The sequence below is a fragment of the Piliocolobus tephrosceles genome, chromosome 11 (assembly GCF_002776525.5).
Source record: "Piliocolobus tephrosceles isolate RC106 chromosome 11, ASM277652v3, whole genome shotgun sequence".
In the NCBI taxonomy this organism is placed as follows: domain Eukaryota; kingdom Metazoa; phylum Chordata; class Mammalia; order Primates; family Cercopithecidae; genus Piliocolobus; species Piliocolobus tephrosceles.
The window spans coordinates 105,607,498-105,627,501 of record NC_045444.1 but is presented as its reverse complement, the minus strand read 5'-3'; the positions used below and the strand labels follow the sequence as shown (position 1 = coordinate 105,627,501).

At 42.3% G+C, this 20,004-nt stretch overlaps 1 protein-coding gene across 3 annotated transcripts in view; it reads left to right on the top strand.

The window, feature by feature from the left end:
- Positions 1–20,004, top strand: part of NHEJ1 (non-homologous end joining factor 1) — an 85,757-nt gene that overhangs the window by 4,135 nt on the left and 61,618 nt on the right. For all 3 annotated transcript variants that reach the window (XM_023221303.2, XM_023221292.2, XM_023221312.2), the window contains 2 exons: positions 8,805–8,943; positions 9,861–9,919. In XM_023221303.2, coding sequence (XP_023077071.1) covers positions 8,805–8,943; positions 9,861–9,919 — 198 coding nt within the window. The remainder of the gene's footprint in view (positions 1–8,804; positions 8,944–9,860; positions 9,920–20,004) is intronic.

Sequence of the window (20,004 nt, the reverse complement as noted above, 5' to 3'; positions counted from 1 at the left end):
GGAAGGCATGAGAAATGAGGGAGGCAGTGGCCAGATCTTGAAAGATTCTAATGAGTTTGGATTTTATCTCAAAGGCAACAGGATTCACTGAAAAACTTTAAACAGAAAATTTATATGATCCAATTCATGGTTTATCAAGAATATTCTGGCAACAGGGTAGAATATGTACCAGTGTTAGGTACCTTTCTAAACATTATCTCATCATTTAATCCTTGCAACTGTCCTTCAGGATAAGTATTATTGTCCCTGTTTTTCAGAGTAGGATACTGAGATTGAAAGTAATTTGTCCAAAGCCATCAGCTTATGAATAAATGAGCTGGAATTTGAATCCCAGAATAGTCTGGTCCAAAGCCTCATTTTTAGAGAGTAGGGGGATAATATCCTCTACTAACTCATAGCTTTATGTTTCCCAAAAGATTTTATTAGAAATTAAGAGTGGACGTTAAAGACTGGTTTTCTGGAATAACAGACAGGGTTTCAGTCAGTAGCACTTAGGGGACAGGGTCTTCTTTGCGAAGCCTAAGAGTATAGATTTGTTAGCAGAGGGATCGGAAGACAAGAGGACATCATTTTTTTCTTCTTTAGTCTCCCACAGGGGATGTGATGCTTTGGCATCAATAGAAGACTGGATAGAAAGACTTTGAGAAACTGTTTGCTGATGTTTATTTTTGATCTGGAGCCCAGTAAAACTAGAACTGAGTGCTGAGAGAATTACTTACTCATTTATTAACTTCTAAGGCCTATCAACAGTGCTTAGCATATACTCACATTTGTTTATTTTAATTGAATTTCTTGTGAAATATTCCATCTTGCAAATAAATAAAATTTAAAAAATAAAAAATAAAATTAAAAATTTTTTTTTGTAGAGATGGGGGGTCTCTCTGTGTTGACCAGGGTGGTCTCGAATTCCTCACCTCAAGCGATCCTCCTGCCTTGGCTTCTCAAGGTGTTTGGATTACAAGCCTGGCCCCATCCCATATTTTATCTATTTCATTTAAAACATTTAAACTTTCTAAGTAACACCAGGGGGCAGTGTTTCCTCAATAATGTTTATTCTGGGACCAAACCATTTGGGTGACCTTTGGGGAATCCCTAGCAATAGCTAGTGTCATTTTGCATTACATGGACCTAGAAATGCAGAATACGCAGTGTGATTGTGGAGGCAGTTCTCCTTGGAGGCTCATGGACTCTAATAGTTTCTTCTTTCAAAAGAATACAGTAAGGAACACTTATGTTCCTTACAGTATAATGATATTACAATTATAATATATAATATCTATATTATAATATAGATTAGCATACAAATATATGTAACATATAATACATATTACGGTAACACGTTATATTAATCTATATTAACATAATATATAATGATATAATGTAATATATATTATATAATATGTAATGATACAATATGACATGTAATATAGAATACAATATAATATAAAAGTATGTAAAGAAAAACTAGCCATTCTAGGCAAATTCCTCTAATTGGGGAACTACATTAAAGGAAAGAGACATCAGTGTTTAGGGAGGGATGAGTCTTGGTTTACCATAGGAAGAAATTAGATTTGAGCAATTGATGAACAATTGTGCTTCAAGTTAAAATAAAATACTTACCATTAAAAGAATGCCCCCCTAGGGAAATGTCTGAACCTGAGAGAGCTTTATATGGAAAAAGAGCCAGTGGACACGGGTAAGGATGTAGGTGGATACTATTTCAGGCTTGTGTGTATGTCTGTAAGGTCACACAGTCATAATTTTTGTTTGTAACTCATTCTTGTGATCATTTTCATTTAATTTTTTTGAATGAGTAATTCTTGAAAAAGGCAAACATTTCAAACAGCATTTAAGTGTATACAGTGAAAACATAGATCTTTCTACCCCTTTCCCTAGTCCCTCCTTTTCTTTTTCCAAAGCAACTACCAATATCAGCTTCTTGTGAATTCTTAAAGCTATATGTGTATATACTGTATATATATCCTCATATAACCAAATATATATCTGTGTATATGTGTATTTTTTGACAAATAGTATCATGCTGTACACACTGTTTAGTACCTTCCTTTTTTCACTTAATTGTAGAACTTACCCACTGCTTCACTTGGCCAGCCTTAAAAAAAAGAACTTAGAGATTATTCATATCAACACATTCAGAGAATCTACCTTTGTGTTTTCTTTGTTTTTTTTTTTGAGACGGAGTCTCGCTCTGTCGCCCAGGCTGGAGTGCAGTGGCATGACCTCGGCTCACTGCACGCTCCGCCTCCCGGGTTCATGCCATTCTCCTGCCTCAGCCTCCAGAGTAGCTGGGACTACAGGCGCCCGCCATCACGCCCGGCTAATTTTTTGTATTTTTAGTAGAGACGGGGTTTCACTGTGTTAGCCAGGATGGTCTTGATCTCCTGACCTCGTGATCCACCCAACTCGGCCTCCCAAAGTGCTGGGGTTACAGATGTGAGCCACTGCGCCCGGCCTGTGATTTTTAATGGCAACATAGCCTTTAATTTCATGAATGTATCATATATTTAATTGATCTGCTATTAGTAGACACCTAAGTCTTTTGTTGTTGTGTACGGTAACTATCCTTGTATTTACTTTTTCTGCATGTAAATGTGTGAGTAAATTCCCCTAAGTGGAATAGCTGGGTCAAAGAATATTTGTATCTTTTAATCTTGCCATATAACATAATGCCAAATTGTCTTTCAGAGACATTATGCAGCTTAACTCCTTCCAGTTGTACAGAAAAGAGGAGAATACCGGTTCCTCATACTTCTCCAGCATAACATACTCACATTAACAAGTAATGGTTCCTAAGTCTGCAAGGGTATTATGGAATATGTTAGGTTTTGGGTCTCTGTTTGCTTGCTTGCTCTCTCTCTCTCCCCCTCCCCCTCCTTTTCTTTCTTTTTCTTTCAAGATGAAGTCTCATCATATTGCCCAGGTTGGTCTTGAATTCCTCAGCTCAAGTGATCCTCTCACACTGGCTTACCGAAGAGTTGGAATTATAGCATAAGCCTCCGCGCTTGGCCCCAGGTCTCTGTGTTCTAACACTGAGTCCATCTTCATTTATGACAGACTTCATCTCTTTCTGTTTCCTGTTGTCTGTTCTTTCTAATATCTAATATAAATTTTGATATTCCACATTTTAGCTTTCAGATTTGTCATGTCTTTGGACATTTTTTGATTCCTAGGAGCCACATCCAAAGATTTCTTTTTTTGTCTTTTTTTTTGTGAGACGGAGTCTCGCTCTGTCGCCCAGGCTGGAGTGCAGTGGTGCGATCTTGTCTCACTGCAAGCTCTGCCTCCCGGGTTCACGCCATTCTCCTGCCTCAGCCTCCCGAGTAGCTGGGACTACAGGCGTCCGCCACCATGCCCGGCTAATTTTTTGTATTTTTAGTAGAGACGGGGTTTCACTGTGTTAGCCAGGATGGTCTCGATCTGCTGACCTCGTGATCCACCTGCCTCAGCCTTCCAAAGTGCTGGGGTTACAGGCATGAGCCACCGCGCCCGGCCCCAAAGGTTTCTTAGTGACAGAAAGAGATAGGTTTTGGAACCAGCAGACTTAAATTTGTAACTCAGCTCCACCACTTTGAGACTACTTGTATTAATTTGGATAAGTACTGAATTTTTCTGATTCAGTTTCTTCATCTGTAAAATAAATCAACCACAACCTTACTATTGAGTCGTGAGGATTAAATAAAGGCACATATGAAATGTTACTTATGTTTAGCATTATAGTGGACCTGTGAGGGCAAATATTTCAACTCCATAACTTTTCGTTTTAAAAGAGATGCTGGGGCCAGGCACAGTGGCTCACTCCTATAATCCCAACACTTTGGGAAGCCGAGACAGGCGATCACCTGAGGTCAGGAGCTCGAGACCAGCCTGGACCAGCGTGGCCAACATAGTGAAACCTCGTCTCTACTAAAAATACAAAAATTAGCTGGGCATGGTGGCGCATGCCTGTAATCTCAGCTACTCAGGAGGCTGAGGCAAGATAATTGCTTGAACCCAGGAGGTGGAGGTTGCAGTGAGCTGAGATTGTGCCATTGAACTCCAGCCTGGCCAGAGGGTGACTCTGTCTTTAAATAAATAAATAAAAGAGATGCTGGGGATGATGACTCATGCCTGTAATCCCATCAGTTTGGGAGGCCAAGGCAGGAAGATTCCTTGAGACCAGCAGTTTGGGACCAGCCTGGGCAACATAGTGAAACCCGTATCTACAAAAAAATAAAAAAATAAAAAAAATAGCTGGGTGTGGTGGCATGTGCCTGTAGTCCTAGCTACTTGGAAGGCTGAAGTGGGAGAATCACTTGAGCCCAGGAGTTCAAGGCTGCAGTAAGCTGTGATGGCACTACTGTACTCCAGCCTTCACTGTGTCTCCTGATATGATTCATCTTGATCTTTTTTGTTTATTTGTTTGTTTGTTTATGAGATGGGGGTCTTACTGTGTTGCCCAGGCTGGTCTTAAACTCCTGGGCTTAAGTGATTCTCCCTCTTTAACCTGCAGAGTAGCTGGGATTACAGGTGTGTACCACCACATGCAGCTTGATTCATCTTCAGATGGAGACCTATCATTCTGCTCCCCTGCTCATGACTTATGAACATTTCTATGGAAAATCTGAAGACTTTGGAGAAAATTATGAATAGCTTTTCCTCTGAAAAAGATTAGCAACTCCTGTTTTTATATCTATTACACTTCCTAACCTCCTTAACTGTTGTGAGCTCTTTGATGGCAGAGGCCTCATAGGGTCAGAGTACATATTAGGAACCCAGTAGATACCTGTTGAATTGACTGATGAACTGTGTATCTTCATATATTGCTGTCTATCAATTATGGGGAGTGTCCCTGACATCCTAAAGCACTTCAAGATTTTTCCTTATAGTGTCTGTGGATTTGCTTTGAACTATTTACACATTATTATCATTATTATTATTATTGTTATTTGAGATGGAGTCTCTCCCTGTCACCCAAGCTGGAGTGCAGTGGCATGATCTCGGCTCACTGCAGCCTCTGCTTCTCAGGTTCAAGTGATTCTTGTGCCTCAGCCTCCCGAGTAGCTGGGACTACAGGCGCATGCCACCATGTCTGGCTAATTTTTTGTATTTTTAGTAGAGACAGGTTTCACCATGTTGGTCAGGCTGATCTCTCATTCCTGGCTTCAAGTGATCTACCCACCTCAGCCTCCCAAAGTGCTGGGATTTTTTTACACATTTTATCTAGTCTCTCATATGCCCATTAACACATATTTTCAAAATTTCTATTGATCATTAAGTTAAGGCTATCTGGTCTAAGGGAAATCATTTTAGTGTTCCTATGACTTTGAAATGAATTATACCTCAGTAATTCAGAATGATGTAACCCAATCCTGTGAAATTATTTTAGCAGTTACAGTATTTACTGATAAAAAAAACTTTTTTAAAACCAAATAGACAATGGGGTCTGATAGATAATTTCAGTTGCCTGGTATGGCATTATCATATTTAATTAGACATGATATTAATTAAAATCTCTTCCTTGTCATGTTTCATGTTGTTATATAATATTTACTGTCACTCAAAGAAATTTATATTGAGGTAGCTATCCAGAGGGAAGCTGGTTATTAATTTAGGAGTTTCTGTTGTTTCAGTGCTGCCACCAATTGGATGGTGTTGCTGCTTGGGTAGTAATGACAGTTATTTCAATTCAACTCATCAAATATTCACTGTCATTTATACAAGTATTTGCCTGTTTTCCTCCTGATCTACTTAAACAGTACCAAACTTTTTTTTTTTTTTTTGAGATAAGGTCTCACTCCGTCACCCAGGCTGGAGTGCAGTGGTGTGATCTCAGCTCACTGCAACCTCCACCTCCTGGGCTCAAGCAATTCTCCCACCTCAGTCTCCCAAGTAGCTGAAAATACAGGCACGTCTCACCACACCTGGCTAATTTTTTGTATTTTTAGTAGAGATGGGGTTTCACCATGTTGCCCAGGCTGGTCTCAAACTCCTAAGCTCAAGCGATCCACCTACCTCGGCCTCCCAAAGTGCTGGGATTACAGGTGTGAGCCACCATGCCCGCCCAGCAGGACCAAATTTAACAAAACAATTCCTAGGAAAGAAGATTGAGTGTAGAGCAGATACATTTTTCCAAAGCTGAACTTCTGCCACATTCTGAACAGTACTTCCTAGAGGGTTAAGTTTTTGCTAAGGACCTCAATTGGGGGTCAGTGCCAGGTTGGGATGTGCTGTGTGGTAGAAGGAAGAGTCTAGTATCTATAGCTGGACTTTATTTCTGGCTTTCCCCTCTGTGCCAGAACCCTTCCATTTCTTGGTTCTTGGTTTTGGTACAAAAGCTGCCGCCACTAACTTCCTTTCTTTCCACCTCCCCACATCTAGTCTTTTCTAATCTAACAGAAATGTGGAAAAAAGTCTTTTCCTCTTAATTTGAGCCAAAGCACAATTAGAACTTTTAGTAGTAACTTTTACCTAGAAAATGAATGGAAAATGAAAACACAAAGGTCTGAAAGAGGCCAGATGTCTGATCTGGATCCAGGTGAGTCTGGCTTGCACATATTATGGGACACTGTAGTACCTTTTCCTCATTTCAAGCCTGTTGGGGTATCTTGTCTAAAAGTACTCCTTTTTCAGGTCTAGGACAGGGGTTGGCACACTATGGCCATGGGCCAGTTCTGGCTTGCTGCCTGTTTTTGTAAAGCTCTGTTGGAACACAGCCACCTGATTTGTTTACATATTGTCTGTGGCTACTTTTGTGCTACAACAGGAGAGTCAAGTAGTTGCAACAGGGACTGGATAGGCCACAAAGGGAAAAATATCGACTATCTGGCCTTTTTTTTTTTTTTTAATGGAGTCTTGCTCCGTCGCCCAGGCTGGAGAGCAGTGGTGCGATCTCAGCTCACTGCAAGCTCTGCCTCCCGAGTTCATGCCGTTCTCCTGCCTCAGCCTCCTAAGTAGCTGGGACTACAGGTGCCCACCACCACGCCCAGCTAATTTTTTTGTATTTTTATTAGAGACGGGGTTTCACTGTGTTAACCAGGCTGGTCTCAAACTCCTAAGCTCAAGTGATCCACCTACTCCGGCCTCCCAAAGTGCTGTGATTACAGGCATGTGCCACCACGCCTGGCTAATTTTTGTAATTTTTGTAGAGACTGGGTTTCATCACTTTGCCCAGGCTGGACTCGAACTCCTAGACTCAAGCAATCCTCCCACCTTGGCCTCCCAAAATGCTGAGATTACAGGCATGACCCACTGTGCCGGCCTAGTTATTTTTTTTGACAGGTTAATGGACACCTTGTGTAGGTGAATTAAATGATTATTCTATATAGCTATACTTTATCATATGAGAGTATTACCCTATTTGTACAGCATTATGGCTGTGTTTGCATTCTTCTTACCTCTTGTTAAAAATGGGGTGTGTGGGCTGGGCACAGTGACTCACATCTGTAATCCCAGCAGTTTGGGAGGCTGAGGCAGGCAGATCACCTGAGGTCAGGAGTTCAAGACCAGCCTGACCAACATGGTGAAACCCTGTCTCTACTAAAAATACAAAAATTAACCGGACATTGTGGTGTGTGCCTATAATCCCAGCTACTCAGGAGGCTGAGGCAGGAGAATCGCTTGAACCTGAGAGGTGGAGGTTGCAGTGAGTCGAGATCGTGCTACTGCATTCCAGCCTGGGCAACATGAGCGAAACTCCTTCTCAAAAAAAAATAAAAAGGGTTGTGTGTAGAGTGGGTTGGCTTATACCTTCCTAGGCTAGTTCTTGGTAGGTGGCTTGGTTCTATTTTAACAATAACCTTAGACTACACTGCATTTGTGGGAACAGATTGAAACTCCAGGCTCCTTGTGGGCTATCATGAGCCCCGAAGTGGCTCTTAGTGTCTGTATCTAATTTGACTTTCAAAGGTCTTTACCTTCTGTTGATTTTTGTCTTCTGTTAATGCTTTAGCTAGTGTACTCTGTTTTTGCCACACTTACTTTCTTGAGGGCTACTTGGATCTTCTGCTTTTCTTGTTTGTTTTTTTGTTTTCTTGTTGTTGTTTTGAGATGCAGTCTTGCTCTGTTGCCCTGGCTGGAATACAGTGGCATGATCACAGCTCACTGCAGCCTTGACCTCTTTGGCTCAAGTGATCCTTCCACCTCAGCCTCCTAAGTAGTTGGGATTATAGATGCATTCTACCATGACTGGCTAATGTTAAAAATTATTTTTTGGTAGAGATGGGGGTCTCACTATGTTTCTCAGGCTGCTCTTGAACTCCTGGGCTCAAGTGAATTCCTACCTTGGCCTCCCAGAGTGCTGGGATTATAGGCATGAGCCATCTCAGCTGGTGGGATCTTTTTTTTGAGAAAGAGTCTCACTCTGTCTCCCAGGCTAGAATGCAGTGGTGCAATCTTGGCTCACTGCAACCTCTGCCTCCTGGGTTCAAATGATTCTCATGCCTCGGCCTCTCAAGTGGCTGGGATTACAAGCACCTGCCACCAAGCCCAGTTAATTTTTGTATTTTTAGTAGAGGTAGGGTTTGACCATGTTGGCCATGCTTGTCTCAAACTCCTGACCTCAAGTGACCCACCCGCCCTGGCCTCCCAAAGTGTTGGGATTACAGACATTAGCCACTGCGTCAGCCACCTTCTTAATATATGTAATTATTTTATGTATGTTTACATTCATGTAAATGGGTTACTTGCCTATGAAACTATAAGTTTATGTAAGAACATTTATTTTCAGTATTTTTTCTAATACCTAAACTGAATTGGAGAGTACTTTATAAGAGTCTTTTGGCTAATGGATATCTCTTCCATCAAAGGTCTCCCAACATTTGATTCGTCCTCTGATGGGCATGAGTCTGGTGTTACAGTGCCAAGTGAGGGAGCTAGCAACATTGCTTCATATGAAAGACCTAGAGATCCAAGACTACCAGGAGAGTGGGGCTACGCTGATTCGAGGTGAGAGTACATTCTTGGAGGAGTCGGGTGGGGAGTGGTATAGATAGTCAAAGAGTCTTAGGAAAGAGGGAGACTCATTTGCATTAGAGAGGTACTTCCCCCAGGATGCGTGCTGAATACTAATCAGAAACTGGAGTCTTGATACTAGGTGACTCTTTTTTGTTTGTTTGTTTTGGAGATGGAGTCTCACTCTGTCAACTAGGCTGGAGTGTGGTGGGTGATCTCAGCTCACTGCAACCTCCGCCTCCTAGGCTCAAGCGATTCTTCTGCCTCAGCCTCCCAAGTAGCTGGGATTGTGGATGCATGCCACCATGCGTGGCTAATTTTTTTGTATTTTTAATAGAGATGGGGTTTCACCATGTTGGTCAGGCTGGTCTCAAACTCCTGACCTCAAGTGATCTGCCTGCCTTGGCCTCCCAAAGTGCTGGAATTATAGGCATGAGCCACTGTGCCTGGCCTGGGTGACACTTTTCTCTGCCTCGAATACCTGACTAGAGCCCAAGTGGCTAATAGAAGCTGTAACTGAGTCCAGACATTCCCTAGGCAATGGCGGGGAAAGACTTTGGAAAGGAGCCAATAGCTATACAGAATTGTACCAGAGCAACATGGACTTGGGAGTTTAGGAAGTTTCATGGCTCCAACTTCAGAATAAAAATTCAATTTGGCCTTTGTTTTTGTGGCAGGAAAAACTCCTAGAGCAGGTGCCACCACCAAACCTGCCATTTGTTGCTAATCACCCTCTCCCGCTACTGTTTGCCCACATGCTCTCAGCCCTTCTTCTCCCACTGAACTAGGTGTCTCTGCATGATACACCTTCCTCCTCTTTCCTAAGTAACCCTGTTCTGTTCCCTTTCTATCAGGTAAAAAACTTATCCTATATGACTCATGTTTCTTTTCTCTGTTCCTTCTTATTACAGATCGATTGAAGACAGAACCATTTGAAGAAAACTCCTTCTTGGAACAATTTATGATAGAGGTAAGGTATTTGTTATTTTCTTGTGTGTCTTTGCCCTACTTCCTCTTTCCAGGTGCCTGAGTGGCCACTTGTGTTTTGGGTATTAGGTGGCTTGTGTGGTTGGAATGCCCTTTGTCCAAAAAAGTTGCCCATAAAAGTCTGATAAGGCTTGAGATGTACTTAGCAAGGATGAGGGGAAGAAGGGGGAAGTAATGGAGGAGGCGAAAGTGGGCTGATTGATACTTATAAAACATCTGTTAAAGTACCAGGGATTTCATTTGTAATTCTCTAACCTTGGAAAGGTTGGTTGACCAGTTGTTAAATTTTTGCTTGTTGAGATCTGGTCATAAGGTCTGGACTGTAGAGCAGAAGGGTAGGTGTCATTACTTGTCTAGGCCCTTTCACGATCCAGCAGGAGACAAAGGTAAAAAGCTTAAGGCTACCATTTGGGAGCTGTCTTGTGGGCACAGTAGGTTGTGGAAAATCACGGTGTTTATACAAGGGGACTGGCAAAGGAATGAATGGGGAGTAGATAATTGTGGCCTGTCAGAAGCTCCTGCCTAGGTTTCCCTTCTAAGGATTGAGCTCAGCCAAAAGAAACATCTATTAAATGCCAAATAGGGAAAGTATTAATAATAGTGACCTTTGATTATGCCAGTCAGTATTGATCTTCTTCCCTCACTCTTCTATGACTTGTTGGTTATACAGTTAGTACCTTAGTATTATTGCCCCATTTTCTTTTTTCTTTTTCTTTTCTTTTATTTATTTATTTTCTTTTGAGATGGAGTTTCGTTCTTGTTGTCCAGGCTGGAGTGCAATGTGCGATCTCGGCTCACCACAACCTCCGCCTCCCAGGTTCAAGCCATTCTCCTGCCTCAACCTCCTGAGTAGCTGGGATTACAGGCGTGTGCCACCACGCCCAGCTAACTTTGTATTTTAGTAGAGATGGGATTTCTCCAAGTTGGTCAGGCTGGTCTGGAACTCCTGACCTCAGGTGACCACCTGCCTCAGCCTCCCAAAGTGCTGGGATTACAAGTGTGAGCCACTGCACCCAGCGTATTGCCCCATTTTCTAATTATATATATTACCCAAGTTGGTACCTTATCATGTAAGTAAATAATGCTATTATAATCTGGTGTTATATATAGATTATTTATATTTCTGCATTGTCTTCTGGATTAATTTGTAAGCTCTTTGTGGACGGGGTCTCTGTCCCATACCTCTTTTGAACCCTAAATTAGCACTTTTTAAAGGGCTAGGCATAAAGCAAGTATTCTTTATTTGGAACCTCCCGTTCTGCCTCTGTGCATTGACTGAGCTATGATGCTTGGGGTCTAAACACTAAATGCAAAAAATGTGAGGTAGGTGATCAGTCCAGGTACTGAAGCAATTGTAAGTCTGGAGAAGAAGGAAAACTTGTATTACTAAGTCCTGAAACAGAAAAGGTTTCAAGTCTTTTTGTTGTTGTTGTTGTTGTTTTGTTTTGTTTCTTTTGAAATGGAGTCTGGCTCTGTCACCCAGACTGGAGTACCATGGCACAATCTTGGCTCATTGCAACCTCCCTCTCCCGGGTTCAAGCAATTCTTCTGCCTCAGCGTCCCAAGTAGCTGGGATTACAGGCACGCACCGCCATACCCAACTAATTTTTGTATTTTTAGTAGAAACGGGATTTCACCATGTTGATCAGGCTGGTCTTGAACTTCTGGCCTCAAGTGATCCACCCTCCTTGACCTCCCAAAATGCTGGGATTATAGATGTGAGCCACCATGCCCAGCCTAGAAAAGGTTTCAAGTTTTTATGGGTAAAGAGAGACCATTAAACCTAAACTTGTGACTGAGAGAGATTTCTTAGGCCATTTTTCTCTTAGATAGCTTCCCCTGTCTATAAGTTTAGGTATTAAGGCTGGGGATAACATACTGGTTCCCTGCCTCATCCCCTTAGTTAAGCACTGCAAGGCTTGTTCTTAGCTCAGTAGAAAGGTCTCTTCCTGATCTAGTGCCTGCATACCTATCCAGCTTGACTTCTTAACATTTTTCTCTATGTACTTTATGCCTTAGCTATATGGAATGACTTTTAGTTTCCCCAAATGCTGTTTTATCTTATCTTTAGATACACATTCTTCCCATGATCTAGAATGCGCAATGTTCTGGCCTTATCTAACTTGTAAACTTCTTTTTTTTTGAGACAGAGTCTTGCTCTGTCTCCCAGGCTGGAGTGCAGTGGCATGATCTCGGCTCACTGCAAGCTCTGCCTTCCGGGTTCACACCATTCTCCTGCCTCAGCCTCCCGAGTAGCTGGAACTACAGGCGCCGGTCACCATGCCCGGCTAAGTTTTTGTATTTTTAGTAGCGATGGGGTTTCACTGTGGTCTCGATCTCCTGACCTTGTGATCCGCCCACTTCGGCCTCCCAAAGTGCTGGGATTAAAGGCATGAGCCACCGTGCCTGGCCCTAACTTGTAAACTTCTGTTAATCTTCTAGATGTCAGCTTCACATTGTTTGGGAGACCTTTGTAAGGACTATTCTTCTTCCCTGCTGCTATAGTACCTTGGATTATACCTCTGTTTTACCTCTTATAACATTGCAATATTATTGTTTGTACATTTGCAAGGCTATGGCTTTCTCCTGCACTGATCTGTGGACTCTCTGAGGCAAGGACCATGCTGAATGCGTTTCTATATCCCCAGCACTGTGCATGGTGCCTACAGGTAGTAAGTCTTCAATAAGTTTGGATTAATATTTTGATAAGTCTAAGCTAGGGGAATTTTATAAAAATTATGACAGTGTGACCTGTGGATACAATGTTACTTTTTTTTGGCTGGAGTGCAGTGGGGTGATCTCAGTTCACTGCAACCTCTGCCTCCTGGGTTCAAGAGATTCTTGTGCCTCAGCCTCCTGAGTAGCTGGGATTACAGGTGTGCCCCACCACGCCCTGCTAATTTTTGTATTTTTAGTAGAGGCAGGGTTTCACCATGTTGGCCAGGCTGGTTTTGAATGCCTGGCCTCATGCGGTCCATCCACCTTGGCCTCCCAAAGTGCTGAGATTACAGGCATGTAATTACAGCCACTGCACCTGGCTCAGTGTTGCTTGTTAGACCTGTATTTAGGGTCTTCAGTTATTCTCATGGCTTATTTTGCAGCTTTGGATAAATCACTTCTCATTTGTAAAATTGGAGGCTCATCATTTTCATACTATAGGTTGGGAGGAGCCCTGCAGAATTGAATGAGAAAGCATATAGAATTTAGGTGGCAGCACAGGAAGAGTATTAGTGTTTTGGAACCAGCTACTTCAAGAATACTGGTCCTGTAGGTTCTGGGTGGATCAATCTTATAGACTTGTAGAATTTTATTTTATCTGGAAAGGAAGTGAGAGATAGGTAGTTGTAGTTATAGCTTTCTATTTTATAGATGAAGAAGTTGAGCCTCAGAGAGGTTAAGTGACTTGCCTAAGGTTATATAGCTGTAGCTTTATGTTTAGGACTTCCCACGTTTCTTGACACATAGTCTAGGATTATCTCTGTTTTGTTTTGCTACTTTAACTGGTTGTACACACCAGTTAGGAGAGACATAAGGGCTGGGATAATATGGAATTCTTGTGACCTCTGGGGTCATTGCACTGTCCTCAGAATGTCCTGTATAGCTGCTAGAACTGAAAGGTTTCCTACTGGGGCTGTAGAACTTCTTATGACTACTGCATCTTTTTAGTTACTCTGCTTGCCCGGGGTCCTACAAACAGGACACAGAAGGGTCATGGGGTCACCCAAGACTGAACTGAAAGGATGTACCATCAAAATAAGCAACATGGAATAGGAAGATAAACAAACCAGGGAGAGAGCTCGGGATGAAGGCACAGGGGGGCCAGGGCTGGTGTCAGAGGGCCATGTGGTCATTGCCTGGGGTCAGTTTTTAAAATTCTCATTGAGATTATTACTAGGCAAGAGGCTATAGACAATAAGGCACAGGGGGCAGTAGGCCAGGCAGGTTGCTAGGATACCAAGGCTCGGGAAAATAAGAATTGAGCAGGGGTTACTTCTCCCTATTTGGTCCTTTTGTTTTTCCACTCTCCTTAAGAGCCTCTGATTTCTCAATTCTGGGGAACCCAAGGAGCCAATTGATAGTGGCCTAACTAGAGGGGGAATACTGACAATATTGACTCAAGTCAAGGCTGGGTGGGGTGCCTGTTGGCATGATCTTCATGGAGGCCAAGAACCCTATATAGGGCATTTTGTAGGACTGGGAGTTGAGAGGCATCTTTAGGAGTGAAAGAAGAGTCAGGGACTTAGGGACTGTTGTTACACGGCAGTAGGAACTGTATGAAAAAGGAAGTTTAGGATGACTGGGCAGAGCCCACTCTCAGTCTAGTCCACTGGAGGGAGTTCCTTCCCCTGGCCCTGTCCATGCCTTGCTCTCTCCATCTGGTTGCCATCAGGCTGTGTGGCTGCTGGCGGGCTCTTTATTTATTTATCCCAGTGTAATGGGGTGAGGAGGGAGCTGGCCTAAGGCTGGCATTCCAAGGCCATGCCACTGAGCCACAGGCGGTTTGCATGGGTGTGTGAGTCACTGGGGCTGCATGCTGCTCAAACCAGACGCGGCCAGGCTCAGGGACAGCAGGCAGCCCAAAATAGAGCCCCGCCCTCTACAGCTGGCAACCCCTGGCTAGGAATCGGCTCTTGACACCAAAACCTGGGCAGTTGCGTGAAGTTGGCTTCCTTTGGTAGGGGTCCCTTAGCAGAGATGGAGATTTTGCAATTCTTTCCTCCTCTTTCTTTATAGGAGGGTATTCAGCATAGCAGTCATTCTTACTGCTGCATTCTGAATGCCTTATAAGTCTTAAATATTATCTGTTCAGTATAATACCTTAGCTAAGAAATTAGGGGGCTATAGGTAACGTTGATTTGACTTAGCATCCTAAATGCAGCCATAGTTGTTATATTCTGTCTAGTTTTAGTTACTGTCTTCAGCTCCTGTCTGGTTGCAGCCTGATTCTAGAGCAGATACTTTAAGCTATGAAGATAGTCACTGCTGCTCTTATGAAGCAACAGCTTATATCACTTGGGGAAGATGGGCAATGCTTTAACTTGAAAATTGCCATCCTTTTAAGCTTGTTCACAGTTCTACTTGGTTTCTTTGGCTGGCTCTCCATCCTCTGCCTGCCTCTTAAAGGTTAGTGTTTCCCAGGATCAGGTCCCTGATCCTCTGACGCTACACTTTCATTCCTCTGGGTCGTCTCCTCTAGACACCAGTGTCAACTATTGTTGGTACATCACTGAATACCAATTTTATATCTCCACTGTGTTTTAGGCCCATATTTCTTTCTGCATATTTGGCATTTCCACCTGGATGTCCCACATGAAGCACATCCTGAACATGTCCAAAATTAATTATCTACTCCCCCAGACTATTTCTCTTATATTCCTTAAATTGGGGAATTACACCATTATCCATTCACTTTTCTAAGCTAGAAATTTGGGAGTCACCCACTTTCCTCTTTGTCCTTACTTTCAAAGCCTAATTTATTGACTGTCTTTTGATTCTGCCTGTCTTCTCTATTCCAGCTTCCGTTGTCTGAGATTAGCCATTTTTCTCTCCCCTTTCCCCGACTCACCCCTGCCTTTTTTTTTTTGAGACCAAGTCTCACTCTGTTGTCCAAGCTGGAGTACAGTGGCATGATCTCAGCTCACTGTAACCTCTGCCTCCTGGGTTCAAGCAATTCTCATGCCTCAGCCTCCTGAGTAGCTGGGAATACAGGCTTGAGCTATCACACCTGGCTAATTTTTGTATTTTTTGTAGAGATGGAGTTTCACCATGTTGGCCAGGCTGGTCTTGAACTCCTGACCTCAGGTGATCCACCTTCCTCGGCCTCCCAGAGTGTTAGGATTACGAGTGTGAGCCACTGTGCTTGGCCTTTCTGTCCCTTTTTTGGCTTGACCATGCAGCAGCCTCCTAACTTGTCTCCTGGTCAGTTCTTATTCCCCTGCAGTTGAACTTGTAGTTTTGTCAGAGTGATGTCTTTGAAACCGAAACTTGATTATGCCACTTTTTTGCTTAGAATCCTTTAGTGGTTCCCAGTTTCCTACAGGATAAAGTTCAAACTCCTTGCACGCCACACATGATCATTTATGATTTGATCCTGTTGACCTCTTCAGCCTGCTCCTCTGGCATTCCACTATAGCGCTTTAAATACCATCTTGTGATGAATCCCACATTTATTCTTCACTGTAGATCTTACCCTGAAACTCCAGACTGCTTGTTCAACATTTTCATGAAGAAGTCTAAAAAATATCTTAAATTCAACATGTCCAAAATTGAACTTCCAGTCTTATGCCCAGATTTGCTTTTCCAACAACCTCTTCCCATCTAAGTTGATGGAAGTTTCATTCTTTCACTTTTAGTTGGGTGAAAAAACCTTGGAGTCATCCTGACTGCTGTCCTCTCACTTCCTACAGTCAGTCCATCAGGAAATCCTGTTGGCTCTACCTTAAAACTATGCCCATATTCCCATCTCTGCTGCTACCATACTGGAGCTACCATCATCTCCTACCTGCATTATGGCAAAAACCTCCTTACTGGTATCCTACAGCTACTCCTACCCTCTCCTGGCCTGTTATCAACAAAGCAATCTTATTAAGTTACAAGGCACATCATGATATTCTTCTGCTCAAAGCCCTTCACTGGCTTAACACTTCATGTATAGAGTAAAATTCAAAGACTTCACCATGGCCTGTAAAACCCTATATGATCTTATAGAACTCTCTTACCTTTCTTACCTCATCTCCTACAGTTCTCTCTCATTCACTCCACTGCATACACACTGGCCTCTTGCTGTTTTTCTAACACTCTAAGCATGCAGTGCCTTTAGTCCTTTACATTGGTGGTTCCCTCCGCCTGGAATGTTCTTTCTTCAGATATTTGTGTGGCCAACTTCCTCACTTTCTTAAAGTCTGTAGTAGTTATCCATTTTTGTGTAACAAATTGTCCCAAAATGTAATGGCTTAAAATAACACACATGATTATTGCATGGTTTCTGAGAGTCAGGTATCTGGGAGCAGCTTAGTGGGTGCGATTCTGGCTCAGCATCTCTCATGAGTTGCAGTCAATATGTCAGCTGGTAAATGCAGTCATTGTAAGATCTGGATAATTCATATCCAAGCTTTCTCATGTGATTATTGGCAGGAGGTGCCATTTCTTGCCACATGGCCTGTCCATAGGGCTACTCACAGGACCTGGTTTCCTCCAGAGCCAGCGATTCAAGAGACAGAGACCAAGGCCGGTTGTGGTGGCTCATACCTGTAATCCCAGCACTTTGGGAGGCCAAGGCAGGCGAGGTCAGGAGTTCAAGACCAACCTGGCCAACGTGGCAAAACTCCGTCTCTACTAAAAATACAAAAATTAGCTGGACGTGATGGTATACACCTGTAATCCCAGCTACTCAGGAGGCTGAGGTGGGAGAATTGCTTGAACCCGGGAGGCGGAGGTTGCAGTGAGCTGAGATCACACCACTGCACTCCAGCCTGGGTGACAGAATGAGATTCTGTCTCAAAAAAAAAAAAAAAAAAAAAAGAAAATGAGAAATGAAACCAAGACCAAATGGACCTGCAGTCCTTTTATAACCTAATTTCAGAAGTTACATTCTATCACTATCTCACTGTATTCTTTTTATTAGCAATGAGTCACTAAGTCTAGGTCACAGTTAAGTGGAGGATAATTAAACTTCACCTCTTAAGAGGAGCTGCGTCAAAGAATTTGGAGACATAGCTACATAGACTACATGCATCTACGTGGACTACAGCAATGTCTTTGTTCAAATGTTATCTTCCCAATAGAGTGTACCCTGACCACTCATTTAAAGTTGTAAGCTCCATTTCTCCCCCTTGCACCTTAGAACTCCCATTTCACCTTATCATCCTCTACTTTTTATTTTTTCCATAGCATCTAATTTCCAACATATTGCCATAAAACTTACTTATTTTATTATGCTTATTGTTTATGGTCTATTTCCTGTCTGTTAGAATGTAAGCTCAACAAGTACAAAGGTGTATGTTTTGTGCACTGGTCTAGCCCAAGTGCCTAGAACAGTGCCTCCACACATAGTAGGGACTCTATAAGTATTTGTTTAATAGATGAAGGACTCGTATCTTCCCACTCTTTTTTATTTTCCTCATCTTATGAATAGGCCATCAAATAATCACCTGTTGGTAGCCTTAGACATAGGCAGCCTCACATGTAATAGATGAATAGCCTATATTCCCATTCTACTACCTGCCTTATTTCTTTGGCATTTATGTTTTCTGAAAGGCAGTCCCAACTTTGGGATGAAGTATATATAAACCTTGAATCATTTATTATTGAGAAATCCCAGAACCTCTCTTTTTTTAGAGCCAGTTAAGAGACTGACACCTCAAAAGTCAAAAGAATAAGTACCTAACAAAATCCTGGAAAGAAAATTAGTCAGAGTCACAAGGGCTCCACTTCCACAGTTGGAAGAACTACCCTTTTACCATGTACCTGTTGTTCAATAGGTAGAGCAAGCCATAGGATTCAGGGTGTTTTTTAGTATCCTTGTGGGCATCGTAAAGAAGGATAAGTCTAGATGCATGAGAATATGCTCCCTCCTATTGTGTGTGTCGGTTCTCCGACCTAGAAAAACTTGCAGTTAGTTCATCCTTTCAGTATTTGGTCAGGTGCACGTGGGCTGAATGAGGTTCTGTGAGCATATAAGGTATGATAATATTGCTATCAAAGAGCTTACAGTGCTTAGTTAATGATAATAAGGGCCACAGTAATGGAGTGATTAGAAAAAGCTTTCTATAAATGGCAGGACTTGAACTGGGCTTTGATTGAGGTTTTGATTGAAAACTATGTGGAAGGCATTTTAGGTGGGAAGCACGTGGGCAAAAGATGGAAAATAAGAATAAGAATGGATGAGGATTAGTAGAAAATAAAGTTAGCAAGATAATAACTTGAGGCTAAATTGTGAGGGCCTTGAATATTGGGCTGGCAGATTAGTGTTTTATTCTGAAAGTGGTTTTTAGCTTTTTTTTTTTTTTTTTGCCTGTAACATTTATTTCTCCACTTAGTTCAGTTGTTAACAACTGTCATTATGTGCAGTGATTCTCAAGCAGGGACACATCTCCTAGGAAGGAGATGGGGCACATTCTCCTTGCACTTATTAATTACTGTTGCAGATAGTGGGAAGCCATTGAAAATTTTGACTGGCGAATTGACATATATGAAGGTAATCTTTGGGAAGATTAGGCTCTTGGTCATATGCTTATGTGATTTGAAGAATAGTGATGCCTTTGATAGACTAGGAAGATCATGGGTGGGGTCGGTTAAACTGTGGGCATATAAAAGAATGGTTTTCCTTATTGAAAATGTGAAAGTACCAGTATTTGAGCTCTGGAATGAAGGCTTATTCATTCCAGAATGAAATCTGGAATGAAAATCTCCAGGGAGGAAGGTATGGCTGTGCATGTTTCTCAACTACATTTTTTTTTCTAAATTTCGCCTTCTCTTCTGAATCCTGTAGTAACCAGGGGTCACCACTTCTTCTTCTTCTTTTTTTTTTTTTTCAAAAAAAGCTAAAAAAACCCCTTTTTTTATTTTCCTTTTGCAAAGGTTTATAAGGGCTTATGCTTTCAAAAGGAAATTTGTTAAAAATTTTAAAGTAATTTTTTTTCTTTTTTTTTCTTTTTTTGATTGAGATGGAGTCTCTCTCTGTTGCCCAGGCTAGAGTGCAATGGCATAATCTCGGCTTACTGCAAGCTCTGCCTCTTGGGTTCATGCCATTCTCCTGCCTCAGCCTCACGAGTAGCTGGGACTACAGGTGCCCGCCACCACGCCTGGCTAATTTTGTTTTGTATTTTTAGTAGAGCCGGGGTTTCACCATGTTAGCCAGGATGGTCTCGATCTCCTGACCTCGTGATCTGCCCGCCTCGGCCTCCCAAAGGGCTGGGATTACAGGCTTGAGCCACCGTGCCCAGCATTTTAAAGTAATTTTTTAAAAAAATTGTTAACATTTTGAGAGAGAACAAAAAGGAAATCAATATAGAAAGTACAAATGGGGCCGGGAGTGGTGGCTTAGTTCTGTAATCCCAACACTTTGGG